The following is a 16,050-nucleotide window of genomic DNA, read 5'->3' as shown; positions in this document are numbered from 1 at the left end:
TGCTCTGACAAACAGAAAGACACATATGCAAACACACACAAGCCAACTCCATTACAGCTCCTCCTAAAAACAGAAGTGAAGGCTGCATCTTCCCTTCACTTGGAGCATAGCTTGAAAACAAACCAAAAAAAAAAAAATCCAACCAACCAAAAGAAAACCCAGCATCCACACCCCAGCCCCAAACACCCCACATTCAAATTCAGTAGGATATTAAAATGCCCTGTGAAAACGTGTACGTGGTCTTAGTCCAAATCAATCTTTCTTTACATCTTCCTCCCTTTTGTCAGTCAAACACAAGCCTTTGGCAATCTAATTCCTGGCTATAATTCATATATATACATGCACATGATTGTACATACTCCTCACTTATTTTTGGAGTGGTTACATTTTGCAGGAAGCCATTCTAGACACTGGGAACAAACCATCATCTCTTCTTGCACAAGCAAAACCTTACTGCAGGGGCCTCTCCAGTCCAAATGGTCAGGAATCCAATACACAACAATCTTGCAGAAATCAGCTGCCAGATTTATTATTCTACCTGAAAACCCCAAACAAATAAAACAAAAAACCCCAAACAAACAAAAAAGTGGAATAAAAACAGACTTTAAATAAACCTCTTAGGTACATTTTAAAAAGGGTTAATCAGTTCATTGAAAGACTTTTGTATCTTCTGCTGAGATCATGTAATGTTGGTCTGATTGCTTGCTTTGTTCAGTGAGTCACTACCATATACAGATATATATATATTTCTTCTTAAATATTACACATTTGATGCATTTTTTTCCTCTTTTTTTTCTTTTTTTTCCCTTTTTTTTTTTTCCTTTTTTATCCAACCCCTGTCCCAAATACCCACATCCTGCCACAGGCAAGAGGCGCTCCATGCTGACATTAAAGAACCAAAACCAATCCAAGGACTTTTCATCAAAGCATGTTTCATTTGAACCTTATTTCAATGGATACCACATCGTTTTAAACAATCTTACTCAACCTCTTCCCTTTCCTTTTTTGCTAATTTTGCAATTTCAGACTTCTGATTCTGGGTTAATCACTGAAAATTTAAGTGCCACTGAGACTTATGGATGATGGAATTAGGTGACATATTAAGGCATATATATGCTCAAATAAAATATGTTGTCTTATGGATCTGAGTAAATTAAATACCTGCCCAAATGTTTTTTACGCACCTGTGGTTTCTAGTGACCATTTTTAATTAACTGCATATTAAAATATTCATAGCTTAACTGGTGTCTTAACTGACGGAGGATGGAAAATTAACCCACCACCTAAGACTGTCTTTGAAATCTATCCATTATGATGTAAATTATTCTTGTTGTCTTATGACTATGCATTCATTTTCCTCCAGCTTCTTGGGAGTATTGGAAAATGAATTACTCCATGTAACACCTATTTAAATTTCACAAACCAAAAAAGAAATCAAGAACTTACCCCTCTCCCTCCCTTCAAACTAGGAAATATTATATTTCAGAAAAGGTGCTCATAAATAGTTAAAACTTTCAGGTGTTTGTCAGGGCTTTTTTTTTTCTTTTCATTTTACATATATAAGAGTATGTGTGGCTTGTGAACAAGACTACCCCCTCAAAAAAACAATTTAAAAAAATAACAAGAAAAAAAAAAACCTCAAAATTTAAATTGTCTTCTGAGCATATCTGATCACATTTACGTTTAGTGTCCAAAACAAGTTGATTGGTAACATCAGTGCCAGCACTACAACGTCATACAGCGACTTCATGGTATTGTTTGACAGTTCGTCTAAGCCTCCGTTCCACCGAAAATTACAGAAGGTTCTGCAGAGCTTTCCTTAGCAAGCTGAAGCTTACTAGTCATTTGTGGATGCGCATAAAAGCTGCTTATAGCACAGCTATGGCGTAAGCTATTTTCTAAGCAATAAATGGTTCAAGTCATCTATTTTGTCCTGAAATGCTACCTGTAGTTACAGCATTGCTTATAAATGGTCATAGTAAATTCAGCATCAAAGAGAATATTACAGAAAAAGACAGCAGCAGAAGCATTAGCATTATCTAGTATTTATATATGTTATCAACATAACACAGCAGTAAAAGGTTTAAATGCATATTAATGGGTACCATGTCTAAAAATTACTAAAGTACCTATTTAGTGTATTGGATATTTTTCTCAAGGAGTGCTTGCTGTGTCTAAACAGCATAATTAGATATGTGACTTAGTACAGTTAATTCCTATTGATTAAATAACTTATTTATGTACCAAAGGAAATGGAAGGATAGAAAATGTTTTCTCCCTCCCAATCATGATCCTGTATTTAATGCTGACATGATCATCAGAAAGCCTACCACATGTAATTATTACCCTCAAATGGATCTTGAAAGGTCTAAGCCATAGCATAGTCCATATGTATAGCAACATGGCACCAGATACAGCATGCGGCTTCTGAAGTCTGAAGTCAGAGAGTTTGCTGCTTGGTCACTGTACTTACGGCCACTTGGTCATTAAAAAAAGAGTTGTTTGGGGTCATACAACTTTTCCAGGAGTCCATTAAAAAAAAAAAAAAAAAAAGGGGGAAAAAAAAAGGAAAAAATAACAAGAAGAAAGGGGGAAAAAAAAAAACAAACTCTTGAGATGGATGTTGTTTTCAGAGGCAAGGTGCAAGGTCTGCCACTGCAAGCTTCTAAATTAAATGCTGTGGTATATGCTTTGCTTCTCTTTTAGAAGTGCAGAAAGACAATTAAGAATGGCAAGAAACAAATGCCCTAGGCATGCTGTGCTGATATCATCAAGTGGTTATTTTGCACAATGAGAATTAACTGTACTACGGATACCCAGAGAGAAAATGTACAATATCTTATGCTGATATGAAACAAAACAGACATGATATAGCTTTTTGTACTTAAAATTTGTATGTTCCCTTCCCAAACTTAAGTAAAAAGCAAACCCACCCTTTTCCTCCTGTTACATAGCATAACATTTAGGTTCCAACCCTCCCCTTTCAAATAAAGTGCGCTGTCCATGGCAGACCATAGGAGTAATGCAACAGGAAAAGCCCCTTTTAGTGTACTATTTAAAAAACAAACTGAAGTCGATTTAGCTTTCCTCTGGGTCTTGTGAAAGAGGAGAAGCCTAAAGGAGGGGGGAAACATCCCCTTCACTGTCACTGTTGTTAATAGACATAGCCTTCGTTATAGGGGTGGGTGTTGCAGCAGCCACCGTCCTGCATGTAGACCATGCTCTCATCAAAGTGGGAGAGAGGCACAGTGTCCTCCTCATTGATGTGGCGCTCCATGTCAGTCTTCAGTAAGGGGCGCTGGTTGTCTGGAAAAGCCATGGAGAAAAGCGCTTCAGGGTCGCAAACAAACTTGTAGACGTATCTTTCTCCAGCCACCTGAGGACAAAAGAAGAGAGAAAAAGGTTCAGCGTAAGACATTGTGGTTTTACAGCTCCAAGTTCAACAGTATTGTGAAGAACCCACCTTCATTATGCAATTAATAAGGCAACAGCAGAACTGGTAAGGCAATGACCTAGTAAGACAACAGGGATCTGCAGAAGCAGACTGTGCACAGTGCTCTTGATTTTGCCACACGTGATATCCTGTTGGAAGATGGACTAGGTATTCTACTTCTAAACACTTGTTTGCAATCATTTCCTATACTTAACCACAAATGGAACTGTTCTTACTGGAAAATGTAAACAAATTGTCACTATAGTGGCAAAATAAAATGACTAAGTCCAACACGCTGTGTGCAAGTGGAAAAAAGAATCACATTGCATGATAGAGATCTGAATTTCACTTTACATAGATTGATTCATACTTACGTATAAAAGCACTTAAGTTATAGTGCATGCTGATTGTACAGGGACAGTGTAAGCAAATACGTAGGCTAATATGTACTTAGCAATCGCTCATGCAAAGCTGGGACATTTGGATTTGCTTACAGAGGCACAATTTGCCCAAGGATCCTATAGTTTCCCCTTATTCAGAAACAGCACCAAATGTCTGTGCTGCATCTTCCTCAAAGCTAAACCATGATAAAAACAATACAGGTCTTATCAAAAAACCAAACCAAACCAAAAAATCCAAACAAAAACTAAACCTGCATGCCCATGGTTTATCAAGATTATTTTAAAATAAAGGTTATATTGTCTGCTTCTTGTAATTCTAGCTAGCACAGCATTGGAAGTGAGTGAATGAAGGTGGCAGAAGTGCTGCAAACTTAAATCTAGTCTTATTGGTGGAAAACAGTCTGAATCACCTCCTCAAATGTTCAGCTAATTTAGTCTACAAATAATGTAAACTTTTAGTAGAGGCTTTATCTGCAGTAGAATTTTTTTTAACAAAGGCATGTCAGCAAGCTTGACAAACTGATGGCTGCATCAGAAACTGGGCATTTGCATTACCTGTTGTCACTTCTAAACTTAAAAGAGGAAATATGCGCATACAAACCTTGCAGTAAAGAAACCCACTGTGAATCTACAACCATCATTACTTTCTAACATATACTAATTGGCCAGATAGGGTGACCCCATGGCAAACCTCAAGCATTGCTATGTTAGAAAAATAAGCATCCAAAATGCCTTTTAAAATGTGTGGTTAATATATTCATGTAGATAGTAAAGTAGTTTAAGAAGTAGTAAGCTAGGTGTCAGAAGAATTTGTAAACTTTCCATATGGAATGAATGCGTGGGTTGGGAAGCATTGTCAGCCTTATGGTATTCCCATCCCCACATTTTTCAACCTGTTTCACTCTGCTACTTATTCTTGCCTCTATGCTACCTTTGAACTGTGCCCACGCAACTGTCTATGCAGCTGAGCTGTAACGTGCTACAAGGAACCCCTCTTCCTGAACACTGCCCAGCAAAATCAAGCATTTCTGCTTCTCCTGACCAGACCCAGTCTCCAGTCCACTTTACAGAGTCTCAGTGCAGTTATGTGACACGTAAAAATGGATCGGCGCTGTGCAACTGAAGTACCATAAATCAATACCAGGCCAGATTGTTCAAGTTGACTCCTGGATAGTGAAAAAGGAGAGCACTACAACGACTCCATAATCAAAGCAAAAAAAAATTGTAACAGGCAATTCTAAATGAAGACTTCACAAAACCTACAGGAAAAGTTACCCAGTAACTTGAGCAGAGACCACTGTTTCCATTCAGGGAAATGGCAAGTTCAAACATGTTACCCATCACAGGTCACAAAACTAATATGAAAAGATATGCATCAAGTACAAGGTGTTCATTATGATCTTTGATCACACCTGCCAGTTTTGCAGATGCATCAGAGAGTTCTCTCCTATTGATTTCTCAATCTACATAGTACTACACAGCAAATTTAAAAACATACATGTAAATCAGAAAACCACAGCAGAAGGACGAGTTGAATACTGTCAGCAAGACCAGGCTGTTATATATAAATTATTGTTAAATATTTCTCATAGTTCAGCCTATTATAAAATATTAAATTCCACTTAAAAATGGTATTATTACAACAAAATTGGTAAAATATTAAAGTATTTGGTATGTTAATAGGTATCATTTTTCTCCCCTATCTTGCACTTACCAAAGTACCCAAGTGCTGGGCAGCTGATTGAGATCTGCAAAAGGTTATTCATACCACACTCACTGTTTCCCGGGTGTCAGGAAGCTCTTTTGGATATTTCTGAATATCACCTCTTTCCCTATAATCATTTTGTGCATTGTGTGAACTAAAACCACAGACATTTTTTGTATAGAAAAAAAAAATCTTGATGCATATCCTGGACCTGGTATGTAAAAAAACTCAATGTTTGCCTAAATAGATGGAAAACCTGCATAAGCAATGTGGTTACAAGTACTCCTAATAAGCTGAGATGTGGATTAACATGCAACATTGGTGAAATTTAATACAAATTAGCTACTCACCTTTTGCATGATTCCCTTTTCATAATAATAGCGAAGTGATCGGCTAAGTTTATCATAGTTCATAGCTGGCCTATTTTTCTGAATCCCCCAGCGACGTGCAACCTGCCACAAAAATGGATTAGCATTGATTCATTAAATGCATTTAACAATCAGATCTTATAATCAGATACTTTATTTAGGTATGGAAGAAGGGGAACCTTGCAGGTGCAAGGAATAAACACAAGAGAAAAGCTTGCCACGAACTGAATTTCCCACATACTACTATGCTTTTTAATTGGACCCCGAGTCATCCATTAAACTTGGAGACTTACTTATTTGCAAATATGATAGAGGATTTGGGGGGGGGGGTGGATGTTGGCCTTGTGTTTTAATAGAGAAAAACAATGAGAAAATAAAGCCATACAAAGAGATTATAGACAAAAAATATTTACCAAATTCCACCAGAAAACTTTCATAAGAGATGCAATCTGTTCTTTAGGTTGATAATGTGGGCAGTTTTACTATTCCTGTGATTTCCTTGCTGTCAGAAGACCAAGTTACACGAAACACACATGCATACACACTTAGTTCATGAACTAACACAGACTGTACTTGGAATGACAGCAATAGTGAGACTAATAGGAGATGCAAGTCTAACACAAACTCCCAGTTTTAAATATTACTTTGGCAAAGAAAGTGATTTACCACAGGAGATGGGTAATCACTCGGAAGAACTATATGGTAGTATGAAAACTGGGACAGAAACTTCATAGTTGCATCTGTATAAGAATAAAAGGGGAGCTGCAAGCAACTCCTGAAGCCACTCCATAGAGAACAATGTAACTTATGATTTCTACTTGCCTTTACACTTCCTGATTTCTCACCAAAGGTAGTTTTGGACAAAGAGACCTTTGGTTTAAAGAGCTTAACTGCTTATTCTCCACCTGAAACTAGAATCGGCTGTTGGTGACATTTCAGTTATTGGCGGTACAAATTACTATCATGTCACCAGAGGGAAAAAAAAGTCAGAGCTGATGGCCTCTTTTTTATAAACATTTTATAAACATGTTTGATGTGCATATGCATACAGCTCTGGAAAAAGGAGAAAATAGCCAAGCAGCTTCTCTGTAGAGTGCTCTACAAAACCTTCCCACAGGTGTTTGGAGCCTTTTGATGCAAACCACAGACAACATGCAGAACTGAGAATTGAAGGGGACTAAATAACAACAGCAAAATCCATGACTTTGATCTCCGCCTGGACAATAATTTTTAAAATTTCTTTTGAAAGCATTATTTCCTTTCAATGGTGCAGCTTTTCAGGCTTATGTACATTGTCAAGGCCCTGCTAACTCCAGCTATGCTATAGATGTATTGAAACATACCTCAAATCCTGTCAATTTATTCCAGCTGTAGATTTGGCCTAGATGCATAACCTTGATTTGCCTACTCATCTTTATAACATATGCCTACATCACTCTTTGTTTATCCTACCAAGGTTTTTTTTCTATATTAATCAGAGTCCTAAAAGTCCACAACATGGCAGGCTTGCACGATAAATCAATACACAGCGAAGACAGCCAACAACAAAATAATGGTTTAGAATATGCGATATTGTGTGGTATTTTGACATCCTTAAATAAGCAAGCAGGTCCAGAAACAGTCTTGGTAAGCAAGTCTTCCTATCCCTGAACGGTACGGAGTAAGACTTCATAAATGCTGTGGAAGGCCTTCAGCTTTCTAGCCTTCCATCCCACCTTCCTGCTGAAGGTTGCTGTCCCTGTGACAAAGCAGCATAAATGGACCTACATCTAATTTTGAGCTCCACAGTCTGCAGTTACCTACTTTCTGAATGAACTATGGTGCTCAAGGAGATGATACATATTCATTTTTGTTGTCACCATTCTACAAGGGCATAAACCCCCAGAAAGGGATGGGATGGAAAGGTCATGTCATTAACATCATAACCTGCCACAGCTGAACCAACAAGCTCTTTGACTTCCCTTCAATTTACACCTGGCAACCAACAGAAGTGAGCAACTTCCTGCTGGCTATTCTTATTTTAATTGACAGTTGCTGTCAGATCCATGACATTCATATGAAAACAACTTAGGTCCCTTTGTACTCTCTAAGAACATACCAAAGTGAGGCAAATTTCAAGCAGCCTGCCTCCTCCAGATCTTGGATGCAGTGCTGCTCAGAAATACAAAGCAACTGCTACAAAGTCAAACAAGCAGATGATCTGGTTAACTTAAATCAGAATATCCAGCTCTTCAGGGAATTACACAATCAGGAAACCTTAGGGGTTTGTTTTGGTACTTTCCATTCCTGAGCTAATAAAATCTATAAAGTTTTTGCACCATCTGCTGGAAACCATTTTTCAATGAAATTCTTCAGTCTTGAAAAACTTTGAACATATGTTACAGACAAAACAAAAATGGTAAAAAATACTGAGAAGGGGGTAAAATTAGATACCTCATTCACCGAGTACACATAAAAGCCTTTCCAAAGATTTCACTCTGTTCTGGCCCTGGTCACATGAATAAGAAGACCATGGAGGATGCTAAGGCTGCAGTCTTGCCAGCAAAGTTTTGGTAGGAAATCAACTAAGACTGTTCTGTGGTTAAATCCTCAGATGCACAATGCCAGGATCTGCCACAGTGACTATCACTAGCAGGGGGGATGCACAGACAAATGAAAGCCAGCACACAGGTGCTTCCAGCAACCTCCCCTCTGCTAGACCATGTCAGGAAGGAAATGGCCATCAGCGCTGTTGCTATTCCCAACTTAGGGCTGTTGGCATATGATGTAACTTAAATGCAAGAAAGCTTTCAGACTGCTTACGCCAGCAAATGGATGGCAAACAGCAGAAATAGCTGGTGGAACACACAAGTAGCCTAACATTCCTACTCAGCTCTAGCTCAGAGGGGATCATGAAAGACAATTTGCTGCAGTCTCCTCTATTGCTCAAACCTGTCCAAGGTGCCAAAAACTAAACCAGAATGATACTACTTCTTGACAACCCTAATCAAATTATCCAAATCAGTATTACAATGAAATTCACACACACATGCTTTTCCAACAGTTTCCATGGCTGTTTAGATCACAGGATAGATAACGTAATGTTACCTAGACCAAAAAAGCTTATGTAATAAAATGTGCAATTTATTCCTGTTCATCACACAAGTGAAGTAACTCATGCTTCAGCAAGTGTACATGAATACAAGTAATTTTAGCAAGTCCTTCATGGTTCAGGAGAGCTGTGCATGTGCATGGCTGTTTGCAAGCCTAGGATCTAAGCATGCACTAAACAACCTAAGGATACAGATAAGCAGAAAGACTGAAGAAGACTCTAAAAAGAGGAGAGTTTATATAATTTTGATGGGATTTTACTGCCTGACAATCTTAATCTCCTAAAAGTTCTACGTTCCCACAATTTCACATTGAAAAATATTTGGTATTGAAAGACTATTCAGGGACAAGTTGTCAAAGGATTTTGGAACACAGCTATTCATGATGTGGTTCTGATAAATCCAGGCCCCACAATTTATGCCGAGTATTTTGTAACTCCAGCACTTGCAGTACTTTTATTATTTTGTGGGACCAGGAATCAAGTTTATGCTTAACCACGACTCTGTCCTAACTGAAATACTTCCCTTGTCGTCCTTTCCCTCATCACCCTTCCAGAGTGCTATGAAGTAAAATATTCAAGAAAAACAAGGCCTAAGTCTGAAGGGGCACTACTACATTTGCAGGATCGGGCAGTGGATGTCAGGGCATGCTGCCTAGCTAACCTACCTCCTCCGGCTCAATCAGCTTGAATTCCATGCCTCGGCCAGTCCATGCTATGAAGTGAGAGTTTGACGGGTCATCAAGAAGAGCTACCAAGAACTGCCACAGCTGAAGCGAGCCTCGCCGTTGATACGTAGGTCCCTCACGGTACATGCCTGGCTCCTGTTTGACATCACCTATACAGAATAGCAACAATGTTCCATGAGCAATGCGCAAAATGCATCAGCACTCTGCTCATCAGATAAACCAGCAAAGCAATCACTGGGGTTAATAAAACGGAGGGAAAGGATTCTTATTACCCAGACACCCACAAATGCAACATTCCCCTACCTGCTGTTAAACACTCTTAAAATAACATATTAAAATACCAAAAAGTACCTAAATTCAGTCATGATTTATGGAAGTCTCCCTAAGCCTATCCCTATTTATTTCAGATACATGCAAGTCTTGCCTGCAAACCATTTTGCAACATCCTCTATCTGTAACTATTTTTGTAAGCAACTCTGATGTCTTAAGAACTGCATTTGTGTACTACACTTTGTACAAGCCCCAGTTTTGGAAATGCAATGTATGCCTCATAAAGCTGCAAAACCCTATTGAGAGAAACTTCTTTTGCATGCAAACTCTTCAAAGGAAAATTTGACGAAGTATTTGACTTGGACTTAAACAGCATGTGCTTTATGTATAGGTATGCAAATCCTGCAGATATGCGAGTTCCTCTGTGGCATAGTGGACTTGCATATAAGCGCACATTGCTTTTACTCATATCTACATACTAGATTACCATTCATCTTGAAAAGCAGTAAGTTAATTTTTCTAAAATTTCAAGTTCAGAGGAAGCTTTTAAAAAACAATCATATTCTGCTAGCTGTTCCACAAACTGCCAATGAAAAACCATCCTTCTACATCCATACTACGTCTCTGCTGTTTTTCAATCATATTCATACTAAACAACTCGTACAAACAAAAACCAGCTGAAAGGTCTGATGCTGAAGCAGAGAGTACTTTTTTTTCTACACACTTTGACAGGAATTCATGATATGCTGGAAAAAACCCTCATTTCAACTATTAGAACAGCAACACACACCCCCCCCACCACTCCCCCCAATAAGCAGTGTGACCTGTTTAATACGGAATACCACAACTTCACATTTGACCACAACATTAGAATGCTCTGATGGCCATTAAGGAACAGCTTCGTGTGGTGAAAGAAGGAATAATAATATTAAAAATGGAGCACTTCCTTTTGTAATCAGGAAAGAAAATTGAGTCAATAGCTGTGGAAAACTAATAAATCAACACTAAGCTTTGTGGTTTATGTGAGGCTCAAGTTCCAGTCCTGAAAGGCCTTCAAGGACAGAATTTTTTTAATGAGAGCTGAGCAATGCACAAATAGCAGGTGCTGTATTTCAGAGGATCAGATTCCTTGCCTGCGTTGATCTTCGATTTCAAATGAAGCAGCTGAGAATCTGCTTCTGAAACATCAAGACTACTCCTGAGCTTATTCCACTTTTGCTTTACTGGCCAAAACATGATGATACATCTGCTATTTTTTCCTCAAAAGTCTTCTTGCTACTAGTATAAACACAACTATTTGTAACACAACATCTGTCTTCTAGAGTACAAGGTGTTCTCTCAATGGATGGTCACAGAAGCTAGCAGCAGACTACTTACTTTGCAAGCACTCAGATATTTCCAAACATTCATTTCTTTATTTTACTTTATTCTTATTGCTTTTCCATTTTCATTACCTTCCCTGTACAAAACCCAAACAAACAAAAAGGATTTTCAAGACAGACATAGACAAAATGCTACTCCTGGAGAGTTTTAACTTCTTGCAGTACAAAATCTGATCCCATTCCCATAAATGTTAATTATGAATTTTCCACCGGTACTGAAAAAAGATCGGGTCCACAGTCATTTCTGGGGGAGGAAAAAAGCTGACATGATGCGCTTTAAAAAGGAAAACTAAAACCTAAAACAAAACCAACATACATCCCAAAGCCAGAGTATAAAGTAGACATTCAATAAAACACCCTTTCAGTGAATGTGTCAATCCAGTGACAACGTAATACCGGATTGAGCAATCTTCAATTAGGTATAGCGGTATTTAAAATCCTTTATTTATTTCTTTCTATTCCTTTGCTATTCTTGTAACCCTGACATGCACATCATATCTCCGTTTGAGGAATGTGTAATTCTTCAGCTTACTTTCATTCTGGAGTCTCCCATTCTTCAGCAAACACAACAAATGCTGCTAGTCACACAGCAGTTTTTTAATTCATATAAGTGATTCTCAGGGAAAAACAAACAAAATAAAGCAGGACAAAAACCCCAAGAGTTTTCCAGCTCTACTTTTAGCTATGGTCAGAGAGCTGTTCACAAGTTTATCAGAAAGTATCTAATCTTTCCTGCTAAAATAAATAAAGCTGGGCAGATATATACTAACAAAAAGAAGCTGATCTATCAAATTTAAGTAATTGGTCTCCAAATTACTTCCCAAAGTTGCAGACTAACAGAGTCACTGGCAAGAAATACCGAGTTCATCTCCTTTGTCTATAATGAAATATTTCTGAAATCTACTGAGTTACACCAGGAAACTGATTTTACATCAGAGTAATTGAGGATAATTTGGGCCATTTATTTTAATTGACCTCAGAATCCCTCTTGAAAAAAAAAAAAAAATCTGTTGTAATGGATAGTATTGTGAAAAGATCATTGATTTGTTATCAATCCCACTGAAAAATAAAACACTAGTAAAATGTTTAACCTAGTGCAAATACATTGACACAAAAATGCCCTATACACTCACTATTCATCACTTCACAGACAGTGAGACAAGAAGCTTAATTCTCAGTAAAACCAAAGCTGCTTCTTTCTGTGATGTTTTGTTAATTGTAAGAACGGCTTTCATTAAATCTCAAACAACAAGTGGTATGTGATCATCAGTGCAATGGAAATCCTGCTATTACTTCACAACAGTGCAGGAACTGAGCTCCTCTGCCACAACTCTGGATATAGCATCTTTTGCTGGCAAAAGTCGAACAACATCCTATTGAAGAGAAGACTTTGGTTTCCAGAGACAAAGGTCAGCTTTGGTTGGGCGCACTGCAAATAGTGTGTTAAGGAATCCTAAACTGGAATGTTACCAAGGTTTTTTGATCAGCAACAGAGAAAAGTCCCTCATCTCTTCCTTTTTCATCTCCCCACACAAGAAAAAGAGAGAGAGATGTGTCATACATACCATCAAACTTCTCTGGAACAACGCAAGTGTCATCATAAAACTGCCTAGGTCCTTTTTCATACATACAGCCTGTAAGTTAAAGAAAGAGAGGTGTTTATATAAAAGATGCATGGAGAAAGAAATCACAGGCTTAATGCCAGAGGGAACACTAAGTCACAGAGGAATCAGATTAATATCCCACATCCTTTACACACCGCCCAATCGCAACATTTTGGCCACAGTACAGGGGTGTTTAATTAATGTGCACATTCCCAAAAGACTGTTAATCTCCACCTGCAAAAATGAAAAAGCACCCATTTTTCTCTATGATTTATTCCAAAATGTTTGTTTTGTTTCCTGTTTGAACTAGCATGGCTTTGACTTTTAACCACTAGTTCCTGCGGGTCTTCTCCCTGCAAGACTAAGAAAGTCCTATTTGGTATTTCCTCCTCACTCACAGAAGTCACACCCTGTCTCGATGTTTATTCCAATTAAGATTACTCTGTAAAATTTAATTTGTTGTTAAAAGACACTCTCTGCAACCCTGCATTCTTTCTAGCACTCTCTTCAGTACACGCTCTCACTTTTCAGTATTATTTTAATGCTTTGGTTAACCAGAACTGTACTGCATGCGAGTTTTCAGCCTTATCAGTGCTACTTAGCAAGACAAAACATCTCCTCCTCTCCTGCCACCCTATGACCCTCCTTTTGGCTGTGCAAATATTACAGAAGGCTTTTCTGCCATATGGTTGCAATGTTTGGTTGGGCTGGTTTCCCACTGTGAAGCCGAGGAGGAGGCCCATCTCAAAATCATTTTTTCCAGTATACTGTTTCCTGGTTCCATAGGCCTGGTCTACATTCAAGCATATTAAAAAAACATCTTGTTTAATGTGCCCAGATTACCAAACAATTCAAACTGCTTTGTGTGACTGCCCTGTCCTGCCCGTTATTTACCACTCTGCCTATCTCTGTGCCATAAAGTTATCTATTAACTTTGTTCCCTATCTTTACTGAAAATGTTGAATAGCAACACTCCTGATATCAATTCCTACAGAACTATAACAGAAACAATCCATTCAGAGATGATTGCCCAGTGACAGCCACTTTTAGATCTGTCAGTTGGCCAGGTCTTAATGTATTTAATGTGTACTTTATTGATACCGTTTTGTGCTAACTTCTTAATCAGAATGTAATGCAGTGGCAAACTGAATGCCATAAAAAGTCTAAGTATACGATACAAGTATACCAATCAAATGTTTAATCTCAGCAAAGAGTAGAATCGGATCTGACATGACCTTTATTCCATAAAATCATGCTGACTGATCTCCAAATACAAAACCCAAATATTTATCAAACATCACTGCTTTTTCTATGTCATTCATAACATTTTTACCACCACCTACGAGTGCATAACATGGCTAAGACAGGGGAAAAACAATCCATGCTGTGATTGAAACTCAAACCTGTTGACCTTAGACCTGCAGTTTGTGGATCTTTCCCTGATGTCTTTCACCTCCCTTATCAAACTTCTATACTTCATGTAATTTCATACACCAAGACTGTTAGAAACTTCCATCCCCTGTTTCACCCTCCTTGTTAAACACTACTTTGTATTTTTATTTCTGCCTTTATTCCACTCCAGAAGCAGCTGGGCTTTTAGCCAGATTTGTTATCTTTCCAGTTGTGAATGAAATCGTAGTAGAGAACCCTGATTCATACATCTGTCTGAATTCTCATCAATCTGAAAACCAATTCCCCTCATGTTTGTGAAATTTGCCCCATGGAAGAAAAACAAACCTTAAACAAGCAAACAAAAAATCCTATATTGGCAAGGAAGATACACCAAAGCAGGGGAGCGGAGGGTACCACTTCTTTTTCAGTAGTTATTTTTAATTAGTTCTGTTGGCCTTCTGATTTTTAATACATATAAAGCGCTTTTAACTCAGAATTATTAATTTTGACAGTGATATCAGCTCTGCCCTACTGAAGTCACTGACAGTTTTGATATGTATCACATGGCTGCACAATATGGGCCTAAGCAGCACCAAAACACTGCAAAAATCGTAACAGAAGGAAAAGCCAAAAACTGTCACTGAATTTGAAGTATAAAATGGATTACTTAACGTTAACTGAGCCTGTCACACCACTAGCCTGGAAAATATCACTTGACCAGAATGGGTGAAATGGACAAATTTTTAAGTGTCTGTTCCTTTCAACTGCTAGAAGCCTTGAAAAGCAGAATAAGGAAATTGAGTATGAGTATATGAGTAAATATGAGTAAATTTATAAAAAAAGTGCTTCTACCCTGATCAACCTGTGGCACTAGAAAAAGCATCAAAAAAATATCAGTTCACCAGAAACTCAAAACTGGGAAGGGAAGAAAAATGATGCGAGTCTTCCCAGCAGCAGAATTAAACCAATGAACCCCAAATCCCTCCAGGCTTTTTAATTTTTTACATTTCTCTCATACAAAAGCAATACATAATAGAAAACTTAACTTCTGTTCTGTTTGGGTGAGCCAGGAAGCCTTCTTGCCTCATGTAAATGGAATGGCAGCTAGGCACTTCTGAAAGAAGACGACAATACTAATCAAAAGACTGTCTGTAATTAATAGTGTGCAGGTTATCAATGAGACAGGCTGCAGGCAGAAGAGCAACAGAAAGGATGCAAGTTACAGCACAGGGAAACCTGTCAACACACAGCATTTCAAAGCAGCATGCACAAGGCATGGCAGAGGAGGAAATCATAATGTGAGGATCACAGATCCCATCTAATTTTGGCACTTGAACTCGAACCTTTACTGTAATCAACATTGATAAAAGCTGACTCCCATGACAATTACATTTTAGACCATTCACAGACCAAAAAATCCACAGAAGACTACTATTTTAAACCCTATACTTGTGTTTCTATGTAACTAATGTGACCTAACATTTTTAATCAATTACACAGAAAAGGCTGCCTGTCACTGGAGACTTACAAACTCTACATTAATGCAAGGAACGTCAGAGGGACTTTTGCGTAGGATATTGATTTTTACAATCTGTTTAGGAATTTAAAGGGTTAATGAAATTTTCTGCTGTTTCTAAGTATTTAATCTAGGAATTCAGATGCATCTGTTTTACCCTCCACTCGTACACCCTTAAACAAAAAAAAGGCACACACACCCC

At 38.1% G+C, this 16,050-nt stretch overlaps 1 protein-coding gene across 5 annotated transcripts in view; it reads right to left on the bottom strand.

Moving 5' to 3' along the window:
- Positions 1-504: 504 nt before the first annotated feature.
- The window catches only part of ETV1 (ETS variant transcription factor 1), a 64,669-nt gene continuing 49,123 nt past the window's right edge, over positions 505-16,050 (bottom strand). For 4 of the 5 annotated variants that reach the window (XM_062605123.1, XM_062605125.1, XM_062605124.1 and 1 more), the window contains 5 exons: positions 15,380-15,446; positions 12,902-12,972; positions 9,664-9,833; positions 5,890-5,991; positions 505-3,376 (listed from right to left, as the gene is read on the bottom strand). In XM_062605123.1, coding sequence (XP_062461107.1) covers positions 3,155-3,376; positions 5,890-5,991; positions 9,664-9,833; positions 12,902-12,972; positions 15,380-15,446 — 632 coding nt within the window. In that variant the 3' untranslated portion in view covers positions 505-3,154. The remainder of the gene's footprint in view (positions 3,377-5,889; positions 5,992-9,663; positions 9,834-12,901; positions 12,973-15,379; positions 15,447-16,050) is intronic. The other variant, XM_062605127.1, reaches the window with a different exon arrangement.

The sequence above is a fragment of the Pezoporus occidentalis genome, unplaced genomic scaffold (assembly GCF_034315485.1).
Source record: "Pezoporus occidentalis ecotype Australia unplaced genomic scaffold, CSIRO_AGI_Poc_V1 ctg9, whole genome shotgun sequence".
Classification (NCBI taxonomy): Eukaryota; Metazoa; Chordata; class Aves; order Psittaciformes; family Psittacidae; genus Pezoporus; species Pezoporus occidentalis.
Note: the sequence above shows the minus strand (reverse complement) of the source record. Positions and strands in the feature narration are given on the sequence as shown.